The sequence below is a fragment of the Pseudochaenichthys georgianus genome, chromosome 11, assembly GCF_902827115.2.
Source record: "Pseudochaenichthys georgianus chromosome 11, fPseGeo1.2, whole genome shotgun sequence".
In the NCBI taxonomy this organism is placed as follows: domain Eukaryota; kingdom Metazoa; phylum Chordata; class Actinopteri; order Perciformes; family Channichthyidae; genus Pseudochaenichthys; species Pseudochaenichthys georgianus.
In genome coordinates this window covers 9,625,843-9,651,333 of record NC_047513.1, presented here as the reverse complement: position 1 = coordinate 9,651,333, position 25,491 = coordinate 9,625,843, and the positions used below count along the sequence as shown (strand labels likewise).

Below are 25,491 nucleotides of genomic sequence, written 5' to 3'. Positions count from 1 at the left end.
CAAGTTTTGAGGTCTTGGAATGTAATTGGAGACAACAATGTGTAGAGACAATCCTGACGAGATCATGTCCTCTGCGCTTATAGTCTTAGCAGAGCGAGTCGTCTCTTTCCTCCTGCGGAGAGTAATCCATTTCGTCCATCTCCCGTTCACAGTCTTCACATCCTTCAATGCAGCATCCCTCCACCACCACCACACCATGAGGGTCCTCCAGCCTTTCCCCTGCTATTCCACTTCCCCCCATTCCTCCTACCGCTCCCATTCCTTCCATCCCAACTACATTTCCTCCAACTCTTCCAAAAGCTCCCATTCCTCCTGCCATTCCCAATCCTCCTATCCCTACACCTATTCCCCCAATTCCTCCTACTGCTCCCATCCCCATTCCTCCCATTCCAACTAAATTTCCTCCGACACCCACCATTCCCATCCCCCCACCTCGTCCTACTGCTCCCATTCCTCCCATTCCTCCAGCTCCTCCTGTTGCTCCCATTCCCATCCCTCCAACCCCAATTCCTCCTCCACCAACAAACAGCGCTCCCCCCGTGCCGCACGCCAGAGGGCCGACAGCCGGTCCCATTCCTCTGGGCCACAGAGGGTCCATGAGCGCCCCATGCTGGCCGAGCTGAATCAGCTGACTGACAGAGAAAAGGCCTCCACCGCCGGCTCGAACCACATCCTCGTAGGAGGGGGCGCAGGCAGCAGCACGAGCCTCGTCCAGCCTCACACGGGCGCGATGCTTCATTTCGATGAGGGTCTTGGTGTAAGAGTTGAGCGTGGCAACCGCGGCCCCCATGCAGCAGCTGAAGGACAGCCAGGCCATGCTGGTGAGGGAGGACATTTGGAAAAAGTACGACACATTATATAACATGACAGGCCAATGCAAGTTGTTGTTTAAAGGCGTGGTTACAACAAAAGTGACATAGGATAAGTTTGTATGCACAGACAAATTAAATACAATGATGGGGCCACATTGATTTGAAACAAAACTACGTGGTTTGGCTCAGGAAAATATAATGATATATATAGTTTGTTATGTGATATCAGTTGTGTTCATGATTAAGATAAGAACATTACGCAAGTTAACTAAAGTTAATGTCTACTTATCGTTTTAAACGGAACACAAACAGCAGTCTCCTGAGAAAAAAGTCCTGTTTTTTGGATATTTGTGATATTTATTTTGCACACAAGGACAATAAGTTACAATAGCTTCTTACATTTTGGAGTTACCAACTCTCTTTGAGTGGCTATATTTTTTGTTATGGCAGCAATACATGCCAGGTGCACCATAGAGAGCATCCTGACCGGCTGCATCATGGCCTGGTGTGGCAGTTGCACCGCCCTCAACCATAAGACTCTAAAAACCTGACCATGCACTATTTTTATTTGTAGGCTATTGTTGTTTTTTATATACATGTTTTAATGTCTTGTAATTTGCACTGTTTAGGAACCTATGTTTTTCATACATTACATAACTACACCATAGTTTTGTATATGTTATGACAATAAACCTTTGAATTTTAATCTTCAATCTACATGAGTTCATTCATTAATTTTGATAGAATATAAACAGTTTTAAATGCTGGTTGTGGCCAAGCTTGTAGTGGGATTTTTGGGAGGGGATACAATTGAAACAAACTTACGCAAAAGACCACCCGTAGTCCCAGGTCTGTGGCCTCCAGTCTTTAGGACCAATGCTTACAGTCATCTGAAACACCGTAGTGTACATCATATGCGCTACCATCCCCATCAGACCTGTTAGAGGAAAAAAGGCAACGTTTAAAAGACAAAAGGAAGAGAGAATACGTGTAAAGGTCTTTACACACCAAGCCAATTTCGGCATCAATTGATGTCGATAGATGTCGGGCCGTCGATGAGCGTTGTGTCGTGTGGGCCAAATCCCAAACCACGCCCTACACCCTACCCCTACACACTCCCCCTCCGTGACAGAGTGAACTCCGTGAAGTGACACTCGCAGCTCAACGAGGCTCCCTCCTGTCAGATGGAGGGAGTAAATACAGCGCAAGCTTTGGGACAAACTCCCCTCTCTCCGGCAGAAACAGGAAATGCCGTAACTGTATGTAACAACGGTTTAAAATCAGAATCTCTTAGACAAAAAATTCAAATGAATAACTCAAATAAAACTCCAAACATCTTTAATTGTGTTTGTAATGGTGGTGGCGAAGTCCATAGGGACTTGGCTTGGCAACTGGAAGGTCACCAGTTCAAGTCCCGGAAAGACCAAGTGCTACCGAGGTGTCCCTGAGCAAGGCACTGTTCCCTACACGGCTCCCCGGGCGCCGTACATAATGGCAGCCCACTACTCCTAACACTAGGATGGGTCAAATGCAGAGAAACCGTTTAGTTAGTTACATAGTACTACCTGTACTACGTAATGACAATAAGTTGAATCTTCTTCAATCTTCTTAATGGCTCTTTTAGTTTTACACCTGATTTGTATAAGCTCCTTAGTTTTTGCAACAGTCTGTAAATATACACAACTTTATAATAAAATGCACACATTGACCTTTTTCTAGACTAAACACAGGTATATGATCCTAAGTTAAAAACACATGAGGTTATTATAAGGGAAACTTCTGCAGCAATGGAGAGTCAGGACTCAGAGAGACACGAGGAGAGTTGGAGCTTTGATCTCAAACACTGGAAGTTTATTACAAGTATCGGCCGGAGAATTTCACATCACAAGTCACAGCAGCCAGAGGTTCTGACTGCACGGGTGCGTTGCCACATCAATTCTGCCCAGCCTTAATCAACAGCTGGGCACACTGGAGATATCCCCAACATCTGGAGACACTGAATCACTTGCCTGACTCTTAGGCTCTGTGACTCTCGGTCACAAAACTGAGAATGAGTGCAGCAGCACATTTTTTAAAGGAGATAACAGAGTCAGGGTTGGTTATAAACGTCAACAGGCGAAAAGGTTAAATATCTTAGGAGTAAAGACAGAATTCTTCCCTAACAGTTATCATGAGCAGTGGCGTTTTTATATGTACAAAAGTGGTGGGGCACAACAAACTTAGATGTCTATATATAGGCTTCTGCAGTGAGGTGCATGGCTGGTGAGGCACTGGCACTGACTCTTCAGGTTTACAAATACCTGAATCAAAATATAATATTATTTTCAAAAGCTTTTTTAGTCTGATGCTTCGATTAATTTTAAACAGACAGTTCAACAAAAGGATACGCAAACAATGTAATTTTATCATTTAAATATTGAATTGTTCTCTCTTAGTAAGATCCCATTTTTAATAAAATTGCGGTCTTACCTTGACTTGAAGATTAAGTCCATTTGCCTATCCTTCTGGACAAACATTTCTATTACTTTTTTGTAAAAGTCCTCCTTATCTTCTTGTAGTTTAAAAAAAAAATCATAAATCTAATCGATAGATTGATTGATCTGGGTGTTGAGGGACTGTCATGGTTGACACGTCTCATCAACGTTGCGTGGAAGTCGGAAACAGTACCGAAGGAGTGGCAGACCGGGGTGGTGGTTCCCCTTTTTAAAGAGGGGGATCAGAGGGTGTGTGCCAATTACAGAGGCATCACACTACTCAGCCTCCCCGGGAAAGTTTACTCCAAGGTACTTGAAAGGAGGGTCAGGCCGATTGTCGAACCTCAGATTGAGGAGGAACAATGCGGATTCCGTCCTGGTCGTGGAACGACGGATCAGCTTTTTACTCTCGCAAGGATCCTGGAGGGGGCCTGGGAGTACGCTTATCCGGTCTACATGTGTTTTGTAGACTTGGAGAAGGCGTATGACCGAGTTCCCAGGGAGTTACTGTGGGAGGTGCTGCGGGAGTATGGGGTGAGGGGGTCTCTACTCAGGGCCATCCCAATCTCTGTACTCCCAAAGCGAGAGCTGTGTCCGGGTCCTCGGCAGTAAGTCGGACCCTTTTCCGGTGAGGGTTGGCCTCCGCCAGGGCTGCGCTTTGTCACCAATCCTGTTTGTAATATACATGGATCGGATTTCGAGGCGTAGTCGTGGGGGAGGGGGTCTGCAGTTCGGTGGGCTAACGATTGCACCACTGCCTTTTGCAGATGATGTGGTTCTGATGGCTTCATCGGTCTGCGACCTTCAGCACTCACTGGATCGGTTCGCAACCGAGTGTGAAGCGGCTGGGATGAGGATCAGCACCTCCAAATCTGAGGCCATGGTTCTCAGCAGGAAACCGATGGACTGTCCACTCCAAGTAGGGAATGAGTCCTTACCCCAAGTGAAGGAGTTCAAGTATCTCGGGGTCTTGTTCTCGAGTGAAGGGAACAATGGAGCGTGAGATGGGCCGGAGAATCGGAGCAGCGGGAGCGGTACTGCAGTCGCTTTACTGCACCGTTGTGACGAAAAGGGAGCTGAGCCAGAAGGCAAAGCTCTCTGTCTACCGGGCCATTTTCGTTCCTACCCTCACCTATGGTCATGAAGGATGGGTCATGACCGAAAGAACGAGATCGCGGATACAAGCGGCCGAGATGGGTTTCCTCCGCCGGGTGGCTGGTGTCTCCCTTAGGGATAAGGTGAGAAGTTCGGTCATCAGGGAGGGACTCGGAGTTGAGCCGCTCCTCCTTCGCGTCGAAAGAAGCCAGTTGAGGTGGTTCGGGCACCTAGTTAGGATGCCACCTGGTCGCCTCCCTAGGGAGGTGTTCCAGGCACGTCCAGCTGGGAAGAGACCAAGGGGTAGACCTAGGACCAGGTGGAGGGATTATATCTCTTCGCTGGCCTGGGAGCGCCTTGGGATCCCCCAGTCAGAGCTGGTTGATGTCGCCAGGGAAAAGAAAGTTTGGGGCTCTCTGCTGGAACTGCTACCCCCGCGACCCGACCACGGATAAGCGGGAGAAGATGGATGGATGGATGGATGGATGGATAATCGATAGATTTATAATTAGAAATTATAAAAGTAAGGTAGACATGTGGATATTATCCGGCTGAACAAAACGTGCATTTATCTAACCGGTACGTTTCCCACAGATCTTATTTTGAGCTATTTTCTAAAATCCTATGGAGAAATCTCATTGCTTTTTTGTCGAGGGAAGCCATGCGCAGCTTACTTCCGGGTTTTAGGACGCGTCACTGCAGCTCTCTCGTCTCCTCTTCACACACCACACTTTTCGCGGCACACGTACTTACAGCCAATCAGCTCTGAATTATGTGAGATGACGTATGGTGGGGATGGCAGCACTATGCCCCTATGGTCATTATTTTTTTGCCACACACATTAAATAGGACAATACTCTGAGCATGCGCAGTGTAGTTTTTACAGTCACCGTTCACTTAGACAGTGAGAGGGAGGGGCAGGATCGGGTTTTGTCCCACATGGCTTTTAACAGCTCAATAGGCACACACTGTAGACACTAATTAGAAGAGCACAGACTAAAACAGCAATGTACAGATGAATCAGATGATTAAACATGATCTTAAAATATATTTTATATATTTATTTTTATTTATTTTTTGCATTTGGTTGTAATCATTATTTGTAATACTTTCTGCTGACACTAGGTGGGGCTGTGACTGGTCATGACAGAGTGTGTACTGCACCGTTGTGTCTTTTCGGCTGTGCCGACACCTACCGCCGCCGATACGACATGTTGGCCCAATCCCAAACCACGCCCTACACCCACACACTACCCCTCCGTTTGCGCGGAGCGTCCGCCATATTGAGTGCTGTTCCAAACTAACGAGTGTGGAGCGGTGTGGAGGGGGAGAGGGCTATCAAGCCTTCAAACAGCGAGGCCGTTTCTCAATGTCGAGTATACCTGCTGCAGAGCCACTATTTCAAGTATACTACGTCATCGAGTGGCGCCGAATGCTGGGCATTTAACATGCATTTAAACAGTCCTTCGGCGCCACTCAATGACGTAGTATACTTGAAATAGTGGCTCTGCAGCAGGTTTACTCGACATTGAGAAACGGCCCGAGTCTGCATCGGTGCTGACTGGAGACTCTACCTGACCGGTCTCAACGCTGTGTGTGTCCTTCAGGAAACACGCTGTTTACAAGTAGTTCCAGCAAACATCCACTGATACATGTGATGTTAACAACCTCATGATAACCTGATATTTTTTTCACTTAGGATCATACCTGTGTTTAGTCTAGAAAAAGGTAAATGTGTGCATTTTATTACAAAGTTGTGTATATTTACAGACTGTTGCAAAAGCTAAGAAGCTTATAAAAATCAGGTTTAAAACTAAAAGAGCTTTATAAAAAAGTAACACAATGAAAGATGTTTGGAGTTTTATTTGAGTTATTCATTTACATTTTTTGTGTTTTTTGCTGATTTGAAACCGCTGTTACATACAGTTACGGCATTTCCTGTCCCATCACAGAGGGGGAGTGTGTAGGGGTAGGGTGTAGGGCGTGGTTTGGGATTGGGCCGGTGAATCGGGAGGCTGTAGGCCAAAGGCCGTCGGCCAAAGAAATCACTCTGATTGGCTGTTCGTTCAGCTTAGCGAATCAGTGCATGAGAAGCGAAACGGAAGTGAGGGACCCAAACAAACTATTAAGAAGGCAAATCTGAGATTTCATTTAACTCCAGCTCTCGACTCAGGTTCGGGAAAGCCCCATGAGCTTCTCGCTGTAGAGTGAAAATGGAACACACAAGCTATTTGTTGTTTGTTTAAATCACGCAGTCTGTTCTTCTTCTCTCGGTGTATCACGCAGTCTGTTTTCCGGTTGTTGCCTTTTTTGAATGACGAATACACACTACCCACACTTTCTGGTAAGGAGAGTTATTGCCACTCACGCATACGCAGTTCGTATGTGCAATTTGGCCGTCGGCTGAAGTCTTTGCGGTGTGTTCCAGTGCGAAACATGGCCAAGACGCAGGAGACGTGACCCCTCGATTCTACCGGGTCCGTCTGCGTCGCGTCACGGCTGCGCCGCGGTTTTGGTCCGGCCTCCTCCGGCATCATACCCTACCGGGCGCGTTTCAGAAGCATTTCAGAAGCGGAGCGTCTTGCCTGGCGGCTCGCAGTTTTTGTTGATTTGGGCATATTTCCTGGACAGGCTACTTTGTACAGACAAAGTTAATAATAATTGTAATATTCCAGTTATAAACGACATCAATCAAAGATGTGTTGCTGTGTTTTAGTGGTAACAAAATGCATTCATCATGATAATTATTCTATATATATAATGTACACAGTGTCTGTAAACCTGAGGAGAACGCTGGCATTTCTCCTTCTACTTGAAAGACTACGGAGGGATAGGGTCTGCAAAATTAGTGTATTTCGGGGATGGGCCGGATGCTCTGATCGTTCCACGCCTCGCGTCGAAAAATAGACTTGAATCCTATTTTGAGCGGAGCCCAGCGCTGAGACGCTTCTGGGACGCTTCTGAGCCGTAACACGACGCAGACGGACCTAGGGGGCGAAGTTCCGTCGGGACGTGTTCTTTGGTGTTCTTTGGTGTCAGTTTGGTGTGTAAGGACCTTAACACGTTTGGAAAATGCTTTTAATTATATATTTGATGCTGTGAAAGGTCAAACAAGAGAGACGTTTTACAAGAACCTCCTCACCTGAGAGGACAGTGCACATGGCGGCGTAGGCGTTGATCTTGAGGGCGTTCATCTCCCTCTTGGCACAGAGGCAAATCACTTCCACACACATGAGCAGGAAGCCCATGGCCAGAAGACCGATATACGTGAACTCACTGATGACTGAGAGCCAGAGAACACCTGGAAGCATAAAGAAAAAAACGTGCAACCCTTATAACCAGTGGTGTAGTGGGGATTTGTTTACTGTGTGGACGCTATTTTAATTAGGTCATCCCAAACAATGCCACAAGTGCGCACGCAAAACGGGCAGACAGGTCTACAGAAACTACCGGTCCTACTTTAGTTACTGTACTGCAAAAAGTAGACGGCGCTGCGCACAACACACAGACAGACTCAAAACTATGGACAAGTTACAAGTTACATAAACAATTTATAGGCCTAAGTTGCATAAATGCTTGAGCTACAGTATTGAAACTTGGCATCTCTCTCTCTCTCTCTCTCTCTCTCTCTGAGTGTGTGAGGAGTTCGGTGGTGGTGAGCTGAGAGCGTGGTGAGGTTTGATGGTAACTTTTCGAAAAAGTTTTCACTTTTTTCTTCTTCTACTTTGTTCATTGTATGATTGTTTATTGGTCTTGTTTGTTGTGAGTGTAGTTAGTTTTTTCTTCCGTGAGAGAAGCGTGTTTCTCTGCAGGGATGGCTTCCTGTGAGATGCCGTCCCTGCGACACGGGGTGAGGGTGATCCCTCAGGAGAACAGTACGGTGGAGAGTGTGCTGCTGGCGGTGGGGGAGCAGGTGGGACACGGAAACATCTCCTACGCATCCCGCATGAATAAAGCTGTGGTAGTTTTTGTAAAGAAGCAGGAGTTGGTAAGCCAGTTAATTGAAAGTGGCTTAAACATAAATGATGAGTTCATACAAGTGTCCCCACTGGCAGTGCCTTCTACCCGGATTACCATATCGGGAGTCCCTCCATTTATTCCTAATGAAACGCTGGAGAAAGAGCTTAAACGCTACGGGAGAATGGCGAGTGGTTTCCGCACGGTGAGTCTGGGCTGTAAGGACACCAAGCTGAAGCACGTGCAGTCTCTGCGGAGACAGGTGTTTATGTTTTTGGACAGCACATCGCAAACACTGGATGTGTCTTTCCGTATTAAATATGAGGAAGGTTTCTACATGGTGTATGCGAGTGCTGGCAGTGTCAAGTGTTTTGGTTGTGGTGATGTGGGGCACAAGAAGATCGCTTGTCCGCAGAGACTGATAGCAGCACTTATATTGGAAGGAAACATTGTGAATGAGAGTGGAGAGGGAACCAGCGGAGTTGCTAGGCCTGTGAGCGGAGCTACCGGAGCTACTGGAGCTACCGGAGCTACGGCCCCTGTTTCCGGGGCTGACGTACTCGTGTCTACAGCCGCCGGGGCCGCCGTGCCCGTGCTTGGGGCAGTCGTGTGTGCGGCTGCAGTGCCGGGGGCCGCGGTGCCCGCTCCTGCTACACCCGTGCCCGCTCCCGCTGTACCCACACCTGGTGCAGCCGTGCTTGGGGCCGTCGTGCCCGCACTCGCTGTGCCCAGTGTAGCCGTGCCTGTGTTGCCCGAAGCAGTGGTGCCAGGCGGGTTTATGTTTGGTCCCATGATGGCGGGTAAAGCCGCAGTTTCTGTGGGTGTTAAGCCGTTGTTTGCAGGGTTTAATATAAAAACATTTGTGGAGGCTGAAGCTCAGGTAAGGGCTGGATGTAAAGAGGGTGTGATGGAGTGCTCAGAGCAGGAGCTTCAGGTGGTCTCTGGGAAACAAGCTCAGCTGTCACAAAAACTGGAAAATGAGGCAGAGCAGGGGGGCAAATCAGCTGGTTATGATGGAGCAGATATGGAGTGTGACTCTGAATCGGATAGTGTCTCCGTGTCTGACAGTGTTTCTCAGAGTGGGGATCTCTACTCTTTTGAACAGATCCAGGAGTTTCTGGATGAAACTTTCGGGAAATCAGTAAATGTAAAAAATTATTTCCCAGATGTTGAAAAGTTTGTTAAGTCAGCCAAGACAATTCAGAGGGTTGTTGGGCTAGACTTACTTGATGAAAAAAAACGGTATCGCCTCAAGAAACACATCACTACACTGAGGAAAGCTTTAAATAAAGGGACCGAAGTGCCTAAAAAAAGGAGTCGTAAATAATTGAATATGATCATACAGCACCGGGTGTTTCCTCCTTACTGTCTGTTCCTATCTTTTTTCTTAATGGCCTGTCTCTCTTCTCCTCACATTCAGGGTCTAAGGGTAGCCTCATTAAATATGAATGGGGGCAGAGACGCTCAAAAGAGAGCCTTAGTAACGGAAGTTATCCAACAGAAAAAGCTAGATGTAGTATTTCTACAAGAAACTCACAGTGACAGCAGAAATGAAACTGACTGGGGTCTCTGGTGGGGGGGGGGGGCCGCACGTCCTTAGCCATGGGACAAATTTGAGTGCAGGAGTAGCGATTCTATTTTCACCGCTTTTAAATATAAAAATAATATCCAGTACAGAGGTAGTGAAGGGTAGAGTCATTCTAGTGAGAGCTGGAATAGATGATTTTCTGATTAGCTTTATTAATGTGTATGCACCAAACCAAGGCTCTGAGCGTGAAGAGGTCTTTAAAGTATTGGAAGAGAAAATAAGTGATATTGGTCAAGGGGAGTTTATTGTTTTGGGTGGAGACTGGAATTGTTGCACTGACTTCACTTTGGATAGGACTGGAGCTGAGCCACATCTTCAGTCTTCCTCTGTATTGTCCCATGTTGTGAAGAAAAGTGATGTGGTGGATGTGTGGAGGATGATGCATCCTACATGCAGGCAATACACATGGGTCAAAATATCAGATGGTAGAGTTAGTGCAGCCAGATTGGACAGGTTTTATTTACCCAAGGCCTTTTCTGCTAGGGTTTCAAACTGTCAGATCATCCCTGTTGCTTTTACAGACCATCATTTAGTCTTGATGGAGCTGATTTTATCTTCCAATGGAAAACCCAGGTCTTTTTGGCATTTCAATAATAGGTTACTACATGATTTGAATTTCTGTGAACAATTTAAAATGTTTTGGGCTTACTGGAGATCTAGGAAAGATAGTTTTTCTTCCCTTACTCAGTGGTGGGAGGTATGAAAAGCCCAAATTAGGGTTTTTGGTCAACAATACACCTCCTATTCAACAGCCAACATTAAGAGAGTAGTGGAGAATTTAGAAAAAGACATAATAGATTTGGAAAGTCTCTCACAAGCTGATCCACAGAAGAATGCCAGTTTAAAAGGAAAAAGACAGGAGCTTAACTCCTTTATGCAAGAAAGAGCCAAAGGAGCTTTAGTCCGAGCCCGTTTCACCAAACTCCAGGACATAGACGCACCCACTGCCTTCTTTTTCAGTTTGGAAAAATCAGTGGTAAAGAGAAAACAGATGTTGTGTCTGCGGCTTCCTGAGGGAAAGGTGACCACGGAGCCGGCTGAGATGAGGAAGCATGCAGTGGATTTCTACACGGATTTGTTCAAGGCTGATGGATGTGATGTGGATTCTGCTGCAGAGCTTCTGCAGGGACTTCCTCAGCTGAGCTCAGAGGAACAGAACACGCTCAGCTCTGAACTGACTTTTGATGAACTAACTGCCGCTGTGTCTCAGATGGCGTCAGGAAAGGCTCCTGGAATAGATGGATTATCATCAGACTTTTTTAAGCATTTTTGGAGTCTTATGGGACAGGACATTTTGGATGTTTTTAAAGAATGTTTTGAAGAAGGGATACTCCCAGCTTCCTCCAGGCGTGCAGTTCTCTCTCTGCTTCCTAAAAAGGGAGACTTGACCTCTTTAAAAAACTGGAGACCAGTGGCTCTTTTATGTACGGACTACAAAATCCTCTCAAAGGTTTTAGCAAACAGATTAAAACTTTTTATTGGTCAACTGATTGTTGTGGATCAATCATACTGTGTGCCAGATAGGTCGATGCTTGATAGTTTGTTTTTAATGAGGGATGTGTTTGACATATGTAAATTGTATGATATCAATGCTGGCATCATATCAATTGACCAAGAGAAGGCTTTTGATCGTGTAGATCACAAGTTTCTCTTTACAACACTGCAGGCTTTTGGTGTTGGGGAGGGGTTCCTGTCGTGAGTAAGGATTCTGTACCATGAAGCTTTTTGTGTAATAAAAGTGGGAGGAGGGTTGAGTGTCCCTGTGCCGGTTGGGAGGGGGATCAGGCAGGGCTGTCCTATCTCAGGTCAGCTTTACAGTATTGCCATTGAGCCTCTTCTCTGCAGGTTGAGGAGCCGACTGAGGGGTCTCTGTCTACCAGAGATGTCTCACAGCCCTCCTGTTGTTGTGTCAGCATATGCAGATGATATAAATATCATTATCCAGGGTCACACGGATGTACAGGAACTGAAGGAAAGCCTTGCCCTTTATGAAAAAGCATCTTCAGCCAAGGTCAACTGGGGAAAGAGCGAGGCTGTTTTAGTGGGCCAGTGGAGAGTAGGGGACATTCCTAGTCTTCCTGGAGGCATCAGGTGGGGTAGACGAGGGATTAAAGTCCTAGGTGTGCAGTTAGGGACTGAGGAGTTTAAAAAACAGAACTGGGAGGGAGTGCTGGACAAGGTGGAAGCTAAGTTGTCTAAATGGAGATGGTTGCTACCTCAGCTGTCATACAGGGGAAGAGCTCTGGTTGTGAATAATCTCGTTGCCTCTTCTCTTTGGCACAAGCTCATAGTGTTGGCACCACCACCAGGGCTGGTGAAAGAACTACAGCGGTGCCTTGTAAACTTTTTCTGGTCTGGACAACACTGGCTGAAGGCTTCGGTCCTGTATCTCCCTGTGGCAGAGGGAGGGCAAGGGCTCATAGACATTCAGTCCAGAACAGCGGCTTTTAGACTGCAGACTGCTCAGAGACTGCTGTACGGCAGCGGGCAGCGCTGGTTGGATCCTGCTCGGCTGCTCCTCAGGAAGGCTGGAAGGCTTGGGATGGATAAACACCTTTTCCTAATCAGGACGACTGAAGCTGACCTGACGGGACTTACATCCTTCTACAGATCCGTTCTTAACGCCTGGCAGACACTAAAGGTCACACGGACCCCGGACCAGAGACCGGGAATGTGGGTGTTCGAGGAGCCACTCCAAAAGAATGACCTCTTCCCAACTGCAACCTTTTCATCTGCAGCTTTGGGAACAAAGTTTGTTGAGGCTGGCATCACCAAGCTGGGTCATCTGAAAAGAACATCGGTTGAAACTCTTTGTCACACCATAAACATCAGGTCTTCCAGAGTGATACAGAGGGTTGTTGAAGACATCATGCAGTCCCTGTCGGCGCCAGAGAGGGCATTCATTGAGGATCCTGCTAGATTGGACACTTGGAAGGAGGAGAATGACTATGAGTTTCCCTCACTCACCGTTAGTCCTGCTGTCGGAGAGTGGCAAGAGGAGCGTGGAAAACTTCTCTCGCTAAAAACACCAATTCTGGGCAGTTTCAGTTCCTGTGGGAAAAAGCAGCTGTACCAGTGCTGTGTCAAGACGCTTCACATCCGTCTTCTGGCTGAGGTCAAGGAGTCGAGGTGGAACGAGTTTTTCCCTTCAGGCTTTACCCCTAAAGGCAGGTGGAGGGTCCTGTATAAGCGTCCTGTTGAAAAACGGATGGCTGACCTCCAGTGGAGGATTATACATGGAGCTTTAGCTACAAACAGACACCGAGCTCACCTTGATCCAAGCGCTGGGGACGAGTGCCCGTTTTGCCAGCAGAGTGAAACAGTTGAGCACCTGGTAGTTTCTTGCACGCGGCTGGCAGGCTTATTTGGGTTACTGAAAGGATGGGTGGAAGGGTTAGGGGAGGTGTTTTCACTTCCACTATTTGTATATGGGCCTAGATATGTGGCAACAAAAGGAGTAACTCTCACTCTGATTAATGCTATCTTTGCAACTGCTAAACTAGCAATTTGGAGGACCAGGAAGAACCAGATGCTAGGGCAGGGCTGGACAGATGTTGTTCAGAGTGTGAAGGGTTTGGTGGCTGCTCGGCTAAAAGTCGAACATGCTTTTTACAGTGTGACCAACAACCTGCCTGCTTTCAGGACTCTTTGGGGGGTCAATCATGTGCTATGTACGACAAGGGAAGATGGTACGCTGGAGCTGAATTTATAAAATGAAAAAAAAAAAAAAGAGAAAAAAAAAAAAAAAAAAAGTGGCTTTGATATGAATATTTAAAAAAAAAAAAAAAAGTCATGAATGTGATGATTTTGTAAGTTTTTAATTTAAAATGACTTAAAGGTTTTATTAAAAGTCAAAAGTCTCTCTCTCTCTCTCTCTCTCTCTCTCTCTCTCTCTCTCTCTCTCTCTCTCTCTCTCTCTCTCTCTCTCTCTCTCTCTCTCTCTCTCTCTCTCTCTCTCTCTCTCAAATTCCCAAAGTTGTCCTGAAATTAACTTATTCAGCTTTTTTGTCTGCCATTATAGAGCCGTTTCGTTTGCGTTCTTGAGGGAAAGAGCTGCTGCAAAATCGTTTATTATAATTACTGTGAAATGTATTGTGTTTTCGTCATTATTACAGCAAATACACACTTGCAAAAAAAAATCATGCTTCAAAAAAGTGCGGGCTCCAAATAAGTGGGGGGACGGCGATCCCCCGCGTCCAACGACCACAACACCACTACACCACTACTGCTTGTTATAACACTTAACCTGTCAATGACAAGCAAACAAGACCGAGAATGTTATGCTTCATAATTTTTTCAATATATATTCAAATGTAGAGTTAGAGGATTATCCCACTTCTTAAGCTAAACAAATAATTAAAAGAGCTTATCAGTGGTGAAATGCCACATAATTCAGCAGACATTTTTTCTCTCAAAGCATCATGTGATGGTACAACACAGACAGTAAGGACTATATAGAAAAAAAATGTTTCACAGTTTGTCATACTATCAGTATATTTCACTGATAATACTTAAATACTTTTTGAATGCGATGCTTTTTCCACAGGGTGATACTTCTGAATACATTGAATGTTTGGCTGTGAAATGTAAAAATGAATAAAGGTTATATTGTGTTTCCTGTTACTGACCTTGTGTCTCTCCTGGTGTCAGCTCAATGAAGCTGCGACACTTTTCCTCCTGATCCTCACCTGGAAGAACAACCACAACAGAGCTCATGAATCGACATCTTGACGGTGAGAAACATCTGAGTTAGTTGTTGTAAACAGGTAAATGTTTGTCTTCAAAATGTAACCATGTAAAATGTTATACTTTAATTGAATGTCAAACTTTTTTCAATAATGTACCCTGAAAGTGCTCGATTACCTGTGTAAAACATTTTTGTGCTGCACCCTCAATGTATGTTTTGAAGACACCTCTAATCATTTGTAGCTATCATGCAATAACACAGAAATTTTACTTATTTCTCCATGTGTTCAACCAACCCAGTCTCACAAAAAAACGTGTAATAACTACGTTGGTCCACAACGTAGGACGTAGTATTTCTACAAAAACGCCTCTGAAATTGTAGCATCCCTACGTTTTTTTTCACCATTCATTCCAATGGCTGGCGTCTATGTCACGTGATCTTCAAATTTCTCCCTGTAGAAAAAAAAACATGGCCAAACTTCATTTTATTCTCGGTGGAAAATGCCTATTTTAAAGTTAGTTTGGCCATTAAAATGCGTTTTCATGTCATGTGATGCGAGAAATATGAGTTGTTATTTCAGATTATGTGTGCAGTGGATGTACATGATCTTTAGTTTGCCATAGTTATTACGAAGATTACTTCAGGAAATTGTGTCTATACAACGTTTTCATTGTTACAAAGGTGGTTGCTAGGGAAGCTGCTATCGATATTATTTCTGTTATGTTGTGTAACTGTTTATTGGTGTTATCTTTATTGCTACCCCCGTCCCCGTCAATTTATAGTGTTGGTCCACAGCGCAAACTCATTAGTTTAACAAAATCTGCATCTAAAATTGTGGCATAGATACGTTATTGTCCCCTGTGCAATTCTCCATTTACTCAACAATAACACATCATTATCCTTGTGTTTATTTATTTGTTTGATTAATAAACACAAGTTGGAGTCCGTCAGGACCGAGGGTCGGAGCAGCTCATTTGCTTTAGAGAATATTACACCCGGAAGTAAGTATTCTCTCCGCTTTGCTTGACAAACCCAAACCCCGTCCTCAAGCTCTGTGATTGGATGTTTGAGTGTGCTCCGAGGGTTACGCCGAGCGTCAAACAGCACTTGAAATGGGATGGAACCACGGCAGACTGTCCAAAACTGGATTTGAACAGGTCCACCCCGTCCATGCCATGAATTACACATATGATGTTTGTCAATCTTAAAAAATAATTTCCATGTCAAAAAAGTCACAGTTTGTCGTAAAACTGTTGAAATATAAGACTATGAAAAATACGCAACTAGAAAGACTACAAATCCCAGAGTTGCGTAAGTGATGTCACAATTGTTTTCCTCCACTAAGAGATAGCTAAGATCAGGCTGGCTAAGATAAGATAACTTTAACAAGATGCCTGTGTGCTTAGTACCAGGTTGTTATCATACCAGCAATGGGTCTTGCTCATTCTTTCGCTTCCCGTCTGATGAAAGGACCAGGAGTGGCTGGATCAAGTTAGCTACCTAGCTAGTAGCTAGCACGTTAGTTAGCATTACAGCCTTGTCATTTTTATTAGCCTTAATATGAACTTTCCACTCTATAGAGTGGCGAAACCCCTCTCCTTCCGGTGGACCTCCATGGGACCTTATTGAAGTCAATGGAGAGAGAAAGATTATCTTTTGATCCCGTTTGAATTGTGCCACGAATTACACACATGATGTTTGTCAATTTAAAAGATAATTTTGCAAGTAAAAAAAAAAAGAATGTGTCGTAAAACTGTGAAGTAACACATTTTGTTTGTGAAACGCTCAATGAACTACACTGAACAAAAATATAAATGCAACACTTTTGTTTTTGCTCCCATTTTTCATGCGATGAACTCAAAGACCTAAAACATTTTCTATATACACAAAATAACCATTTCTCTCAAATACTGTTCACAAATCTGAAGAAATCTGTGATAGTGAGCACTTCTCCTTTGCCGAGATAATCCATCCCACCTCACAGGTGTGGCATATCAAGATGCTGATTAGACAGCATGATTATTGCACAGGTGTGCCTTAGGCTGGCCACAATAAAAGGCCACTCTGAAACGTGCAGTTTTGCTTTATTGGGGGGGTCTGGGGGGGTCCGAAAACCAGTCAGTATCTGGTGTGACCACCATTTGCCTCACGCAGTGCAACACATCTCCTTCGCATAGAGTTGATCAGGTTGTTGATTGTGGCCTGTGGAATGTTGGTCCACTCCTCTTCAATGGCTGTGCGAAGTTGCTGGATATTGGCAGGAACTGGAACACGCTGTCGTATACGCCGATCCAGAGCATCCCAAACATGCTCAATGGGTGACATGTCCGGTGAGTATGCTGGCCATGCAAGAACTGGGATGTTTTCAGCCTCCAGGAATTGTGTACAGATCCTTGCAACATGGGGTCGTGCATTATCATGCTGCAACATGAGGTGATGGGCGTGGATGAATGGCACAACAATGGGCCTCAGGATCTCGTCACGGTATCTCTGTGCATTCACAATGCCATCAATAAAATGCACCTGTGTTCGTCGTCTATAACATACGCCTGCCCATACCATAACCCCACCACCACCATGGGCCACTCGATTCACAACATTGACATCAGAAAACCGCTCACCCACACGACGCCACACACGCTGTCTGCCATCTTCCCTGAACAGTGAAAACCGGGATTCATCCATGAACACCTCTCCAACGTGCCAGACGCCATCGAATGTGAGCATTTGCCCTCTCAAGTCAGTGACGACGCCGAACCGGAGTCAGGTTGAGACCCCGATGAGGACGACGAGCATGCAGATGAGACGGTTTCTGACAGTTTGTGTAGAAATTCTTTGGTTATGCAAACCGATTGTTGCAGCAGCTGTCCGAGTGGCTGGTCTCAGACGATCTTGGAGGTGAACATGCTGGATGTGGAGGTCCTGGGCTGGTGTGGTTACACGTGGTCTGCGGTTGTGAGGCCGGTTGGATGTACTGCCAAATTCTCTGAAACGCCTTTGGAGACGGCTTATGGTAGAGAAATGAACATTCAATTCACGGGCAACAGCTCTGGTGGACATTCCTGCTGTCAGCATGCCAATTGCACGCTCCCTCAAAACGTGCGACATCTGTGGCATTGTGCTGTGTGATAAAACTGAACATTTCAGAGTGGCCTTTTATTGTGGCCAGCCTAAGGCACACCTGTGCAATAATCATGCTGTCTAATCAGCATCTTGATATGCCACACCTGTGAGGTGGGATGGATTATCTCGGCAAAGGAAAAGTGCTCACTATCACAGATTTTTTCAGATTTGTGAACAATATTTGAGAGAAATGTTTATTTTGTGTATATAGAAAATGTTTTAGATCTTTGAGTTCATCTCATGAAAAATGGGAGCAAAAACAAAAGTGTTGCATTTATATTTTTGTTCAGTATACATCTGAGGAAAACAATTGTGACATCACTTACGCAACTCTGGGATTTGTAGTCTTTCTAGTTGCGTATTTTTCACTCAAATTTAAAACATATAATTAATAAATGGGTGAAAATTGCTTGTGCCCATAATGGGCAGCATTAATATATACCCACATGACAGCTAAGGTCAGAAGAGCTTTATTTAACAGCTGGTCTTATGTCTGTGACCCCTGCTGTTGTTAATTGATAAGCCTGAAACATGCACTTGTCAAAGTTCAGAGGCACATTTTGCAAATATGGCAGTAGCCATCGATCATCTTAAGATAAGATATACTTTATTGATCCCAAGTTGGAAACATTTGCGTTACATCAGCATGTGTAACAGTTGTAAATATGCAGTGGTGTTTATTTGTAAATCATTTAGTATAATCACACAAATTCTGTGTTTTATATTTAATAATTATGTGTTCTTTATTTATTGAATGTTCAATACCTGACAAGGTCGGAGATGAAAAACTTGGGTCGCAGGTTCCTCAACAGTGCATTCCAAGACATCTATCAATATGTGTGTACCTCCACCATTAAACTGTCGTATTCTGCACATTTCTTATACTGTCTACATACATCTTATAAGAGTATAATACATATGTATAATATCAGTTAAAATAAGTGCTTCAACATAGTTAACATTGCTGGAGGTATACACAAATATTGATAGATGTCTTGTAATGCACTGTTGAGGAACCTGCGACCCAAGTTTTTCATTCATTGCACAACTACACCGTAGTTGTGTAGGCCTATATGATATGTCAATAAACCTTAGAAAATCTTGAAATCTTGAAAGGGATGTGCAAAATAGTCATTATATACAGTCTTTAATGAACTATTAGTAGAGAATAACGAGTAATGAATATACTTTATAGGGATCCTATTAATATCTAATAATAAAAATAATGAAATTCAATAACATGCTTTAACCACTAGGTGTCCCTTTCTATCAGCTATGCACCTTTATGGTGTAAATACAGCCTATCTACCAATTGGATAAAATATAAAAGTCAGCCGAATTAGTGTTGATACTGCAAGGAGACGTATTGTGTGAAAAGAAATGTAAGATGTTGTGTAATTGCTTATATATTTATGATCCACGTCACGTTTTCAGTTTTGGCAGCAGTTCCTCATGTTTGTCTAGAAGTCTTCTCATCAGGGCTCTATAAATAGAGAACTACGGCAGATATGTAATATGTAATGCAGCCGAACCGTGTATTACAGGCATCCTCAAAGTCCGGACTCCGGATCCGGACCGAACCACAACTGTCTCTGGACTCTGAGCAAATTATACTTTTCATATGTATTATCTGTATTATCTGTGTTATCTTTGAGACAACGCAACAAGTCAGAATTCTCCGCTATGTCCACTGCAAACAGCGCTCTGCCTCTGTCTGTCTGTCTGTCTGTCTGTCTGTCTGTCTGTCTGTGTCTGTCAACGCATTGGTCCAATCACATTCAGCTTCCCGTCAGCGTTTTTTTCCCCACAGTCCGCGAATCAGAGGCACAGTAGGGCGGGTCTTCGCGAGAGTTAACAGCTCATCTAGTTGCATCTGTACCGTAGCTAGTAGCCTATAGTTTCACCTACCGGGGACCCCGGGGTGGCATGGGGTGGAAACTGCCACCCTAAATATAGGCCTTGACACCCCAGCTGCCACCCCAGTTGGCAGCTTTGTTTTGAAAGAAAAGTTGTGGCTCATCGGACATTTATGAGAGAATGTCTCTAATGTCCGAGTGCAAGTGAATGCAGCACAAGACGCACGTCTTGTAACCCCTCCCCCGGCCATGGCGCGACCGTTGAAATATGATTGGCGGCGATTTCATTTGAACGGTACGGCGCAAAACGAGAAGCATTCGGACCCAAGTACTGAAGGAATGAGGTATTTGCGGTCTACACTGACAGAGAAGAGACTGTCAAGTTTGGCTGTACTCAGCATTGAATCAAAACGCACTAAAGCTGATCTTAATACGTTTGTGAGGCGTTTTGCTGAACAAAATGGTAATCGCCGCATTCAGCTGCAATAGACATGTCAACTTGATGCTCTGCTCACGGATGAGCATACAAAACTGTTAAGATGATGACCTTTGTGTGTAAATGTATTGTTTTCTTTGAGGGGGTCTGCCCCCAAAAAACAGTTTTAAGTCCTGAGAAAGTCAAATAAGACGGTGTGTAAAACTACACTGCCCAGCCAAAAAAAGTAACCACTTTGATTTAACTAGGCCAGTAGGTAAGGACTTTCCACTGGATAATAACTGAAGTATAAAAGAATGCATGACTGAAGTGATGGAGACCATGTTGAAGGCAAACAAAAAGAGGAAATAACAGGTCAAATCAAGCAAATCCCCTCTCAGATTCCACAGCAACCAGAAGAACATAAATACTGGCTGGTGATTTAATTAATCAGCTTTGTGATGGAATAAAGAAAATGCACAGTGCATTTCCTTAGCTATGGATGAGTCCACTGACACCACTGACAATGCTCAGTTGCTGGTGTTTGTGAGTTTTTATGATGAGGCAAATGGGGACTTTGTTGAAGATGTGTTGGCCCTGACGAACCTCAGTGGACACACAATTTATAAAGCAATAATGGGAATGCTGAATGAAAGAGGGTGCAGCTGCCTTTATTCATAACTGTGCAGCTCTGCGACTCTGAGGGATCAAGCACAGACACAATAACAATGAAAACTGCTGCATAGGCCTACAGATTATTTTTGTTTTTGCAACCTCGTGTTAAGAATCTTGTTGTAATTGTTTAAAAGTTTGAATGACTGTAATACGGACCTTTGTATTATTAAAAAAAACGTTTTGGACCTTTAAGATTTGTATTTGAGTACCCCTGGTGTATTACAATGCCGTTATGTGATGACTTTCAAAGATAAAAGCAAGCACACTCGGAATAAAGTATTATTTTTAAAAAATGTTTTCGGTCTGTTTCCGGTATTTGTTTATGACGATGTGATGTGAGATGTGAGACTGGGTTGGAGAATTGCACAGGGGAAAATAACGTATCTATGCCACAATTTTAGATGCAGATTTTGATAATACGACTAATACGTTTGCGCAGTGGACCAACACTATAAATTGACGGGGAAGGGGGTAGCAATAAAGATAACACCATTAAACAGTTACACAACATAACGATAGCAGCCTCGCAACCACCTTGGTAACAATGAAAACGTTGTATAGACAATTTCCTGAAGTAATCTTCGTAATAACTAGCAAACTAAAGATCATGTACATCCACTGCACACATAATCTGAAATAACAACTCATATTTCTCGCATCAAATGACATCAAAACGCATTTTAATGGCCAAACTAACCTTAAAATAGGCATTTTCCACCGAGAATAAAACGAAGTTCGGCCATGTTTTTTTTTTCTGCAGGGAGACATTTGAAGATCACGTGACATAGACGCCAGCCATTGGAATGAATGGTGAAAAAAACGTAGGGATCTTACAATTTCAGAGTCTGAATAATGGTGCATACTGTGTGGCTTCCATTTCATCACCACAGTTTAAAGATATTTTGACCATGAAAGAACAGCAGTAAACCGAATAGTGGTAGTAAATTAAGCAGGTTTGATTAAGTTAGACGATTGGTTTGTGGTCTTCTCTCTGTAGCAGATGGTGCATTAACGTTAAATTGGTGTACAATAAACATGTAAGCTTGTTTCTCTTCAAACAGATGTTCCCGGCAGTCTGAATCAGTACCAGATAGTTATTGTACATACATTACTGTAGTTCTGTGGCTGTAGGCTTTTACAAAGTATCGTCATTATTGAGTACTCAAGAGAGGATTAACAATCAATAATCTGCGTTGACCCAAACACTTTCTAGTCACAATAATTCCATTGACACTGGATCTGTTGACAAGGAGTAATTACATGATCTCATCCCTACTTCGTGTCCCAACTGGAAAAGGGAGGTTGTGTCACGTGACGAAGCGTTGCGGTTTGATTTTAGGTTAAAATATGATATGGACATAATGTCATGTGACACAGTGATGGGGCGTAAAACCAAAAAAGGTCCTCAGCAGAAAATGCTAGGCTCATGGTTTGACATGGGAAAATGAGAGGAGGTCCCCTGCGAATAATTCCTGTGTTTTAGAAAAAACAACATCCCTGGTTTCAAACTTTTTGGGCTGTGACCTGTGATTGACATTTCATTTGTCCATGAGTTTATTATCAATAAGAGACCTTTTCTTTATGAGTCACTTTTCAAGGACAAAAGTAGAGACAGTCCAAAACAATAAATATACATTTGTGAGGTAGAACTTTGTTTTTTCTTCTTCCTTACCCCATTAATCATCTCATGACCTCCAAAATGTCTCTTACGACCATTTTGCCCTATGTTTGTAACCACTGTAGGCCACCAGTTATTGCCCGTCCCCTTGTGTGTTATGAAGGTTTGTATGCATGTAAACGGTGTGCAGAGTCAAAACCCTCAAAGTACACCATGTAGGGAGTAAAACTCTAAAACAGAAAATATCTCCCCAAAACGCCTCGTTGGAGATACGTCACTGTCCATTTGATTCTTCCGGGTACATCATGATGTCATGTGGTCCCCGGAACGAAATGGACCAATCCGTGGAGCCGTTACGTTACGTCCGCGCAGCCGTTACGTTAAGCCCCCGCTGATTGGTCCAAATTGACCAATCCACGGACTTCCTCACACACTCAGTGCATGCAGCTTTGCTGATCTCTCCTCCCTGGCTGCAGGCTGATAACAGACAGTTGGGATCGCGGCAAAATTCTCTCTGCAGACCCATTCTCACAGCGTTTATCAACCTTTTCCTTACTCAATATCAAGCTACACTTATTGTTTTTACTTCGGCTGTGACTTTGTGTGTGCTCAGGGTGAGTTTGGCTGTGTTTCGCTGTGTATCACTAAACAAGGAAATCACAGCTCCACGGAGCTTAGCGCGATTCACAACGTCCCGACTGGTCCCGACCAATCGGAGCACACTGGGCTCACAGGGAGGGGGGGGGGGCAAGAGCTGCAGCGAGCCGTTTAGTGGAGAGAGTGAATACACATACTTTACAGAGATGCTGTATGCGAAACCAATGTGAGTTTGGAAAATTGCACAGTATAAATCTATTCTAGTAGACCTCAACAATGGAATTATGATCAGTGGAAATGGCCATGACATGTGACCTTTAACACCATATTGTTTCCAAAGGCATGAGTTGAGATCCCGATGGCATTTAAATATTAGTTTCCTCTGAGCATATACAGTATGTGTACGACTGCCGATGGGTGAATTCTGACTTCTGGTGTAAAAGCGCTTTAAGGGGTCGCAGAGACTGGAAAAAGTGATATATAAAATGCATAAGTATAGTATATTTATATAATAATATACCTTATATGTTAGTCGCAGATGCTGTTTAGTACTAAAAGTATTTTTATCTTTTATATTTTAAGTACATAATTTATGCTGATAATAAATACGTAGGATGTTGAAAGACTTTTGGGAGGGGAGAATTAGTTGTAATGGAGAATTTAGTCCTGTATTCACATTCATTTGAATACATACCTTCATTGTGCTTCTCACAGGAGAGCCAGAAGCCGGTGTGGAAGTATCGCAGCATGTACTTGTCCTCGCCCGTCTCCCAGATGTAGTGCACGGCGTTGGCCAACTGCTTCTTCCTTAACCTGGCCAGCTCCTCCTTCTGCAGCGGAGACAGCGTCACATTGGTGGGGGGTATCCTCGGGTCGGGGGTGGGGGTCTCTGGATGGTGAATAAATGGGACAAAGAGTGATAATAAGAGGGGGAAATTGAGATACATTGAACAAATAAAATTGAAATAAAGAGAGTAGAGGTGCATTTATAAATAGTATCTTCATCAATAAAACAGTTTGGGATTCATTTTAAAGCCAGTGTGCCAAGAAACTGTGGCATAAATCCCAACAGGGGGTCTCATCAACACAATCCTGCTCTGTAACACTATTCTTTAGGTAATCTGTCATTTTCTATGGAGGGAAAATTGAATTCTGCATGAAAACAAATAAGCTTAGTGCGGAGAGATAAAACAGTGGGTCAGTGAAGTCAGATAACATGCAGTCACAGATACAAAGTTCTGAGATTAGCAACAAAGCCGGGATTATGTGAATCTCTGTCGGTCAAGGCGAGGGTAAAATACTTGAATATGAGGTGCAAGGACAATACTGTGGACGCCTCCAAATCCTGCAGTAGATTAGTGTTTACAATATATGGAACTATAAATCATTATTCTACATTATTATCATTCCATGCCAGATGTTCTTAGAAGTGAAGTATCGGCATTTTTAATAGTGACATACATGTTGCCTTCACATGTATAAAGGAGGTTAAAGAGACATATCTCTATTCGACATGTGTAATTATTTTTGCATTAATGCAGCTTTAATTGCAGCAGCATTGAACAGAAGATGATGGCAGCATATAAGTGCATCTTTTTTATTTGAGACTTTTGGTTTCATTTCAACATTCATAAATGTAAACAAAATAAAGTCAACTTTCAATTTGAGTTTAAACTTAACATGAAGAAAGTGTTTGGATTAGTATTGCTTATTTACTGTGTGTTGCACTTGAGCTGAGGGAGCATTAACAAGCTATGTAATTTACATAAAAGAAAAGAAAAAAGAAAGGCCAACTCAAAGCTTACAACTCTTAATTAATTAGCAGTTTTTATTTTTATTTGTTTTGATAATTCTTTAAAGAAATCAGCAATCTGCATATTCTGGTAAAACTTGTCAAGCGAACTACACATAGCCCATAGGATACATGTGTCAGACTGTTTAAGTCTATGACAAATATAGCATTTTTGCTAGCCACGATAGCGAAGCTGGAATTGTTTTTACCTTGTGAGTCTGTGTGTGTCTCTTGAAAGATTTAGACACTTGTAAGAGCTTTACAACCATGTAACAACAAATTGTATTTGATATCAATATATAGGTGGAAGTTGAAGATGGGTGTGGTCCGGGCTAAAGGGCCTGAAGTGAGAGGCTGGTAAGTGGGGAAGGGGCATTGGCCAACCCACTTTACGGTGTGATCCCATTTTAAGATTGACTCTAGTGAGGATGGATTTTGACCTGAAGCAATTTGTTGAAATATTAACATACAGACTTTTTTAAGTAAATTAAGAACAGTTTAAGGATAACATACAGGATTGTAAATCACCAAACCAATGCTTGTGTTTGTCCGCATCTGGTTTTCAGCGGCAGCCATATTGAAATTGAAACTAACTCCTGGCCTCACCTGTGGTATACGGCTGGCTGTTGTTCATCCCGCAGTTTTTCAACTTGACAGGGGACAGGCAGAGGGGCTTCACCACCTTGTGCGTTCCCTCGCACCAATAGGAGGTGCAGAACGCCAAGACGGACAGGGTGAGGGCCAATGAGGTGAGGGAAAGGGACACCAGGGAGCGGTTACGTCTGGACATGTTCTCCAGCAT

At 43.8% G+C, this 25,491-nt stretch overlaps 1 protein-coding gene across 1 annotated transcript; it reads right to left on the bottom strand.

The window, feature by feature from the left end:
* Positions 1-61: 61 nt before the first annotated feature.
* On the bottom strand, positions 62-25,491 carry LOC117454831 (germ cell-specific gene 1-like protein). Its single transcript, XM_034094034.1, has 7 exons — positions 25,296-25,491; positions 23,592-23,786; positions 14,555-14,614; positions 7,524-7,682; positions 1,638-1,749; positions 549-818; positions 62-212 (listed from the first exon to the last, which is right to left on the bottom strand). Exons 1-7 carry the CDS (start codon positions 25,489-25,491, stop codon positions 86-88), a joined length of 1,119 nt encoding a protein of 372 aa, XP_033949925.1. The 3' UTR covers positions 62-85.

Coding starts and splice junctions, on each gene's coding strand:
- LOC117454831 (XM_034094034.1), bottom strand. CDS start 25,491: ATGCTGGAGAACATGTCCAGACGTAACCGCTCCCTGGTGTCCCTTTCC. Junction 23,787..25,295: donor CAGCCAGCCGTATACCACAG/GTGAGGCCAGGA, acceptor TTCACCATCCAG/AGACCCCCACCCCCGACCCG. Junction 819..1,637: donor GACTACGGGTGGTCTTTTGC/GTAAGTTTGTTT, acceptor CTCCCTCACCAG/CATGGCCTGGCTGTCCTTCA.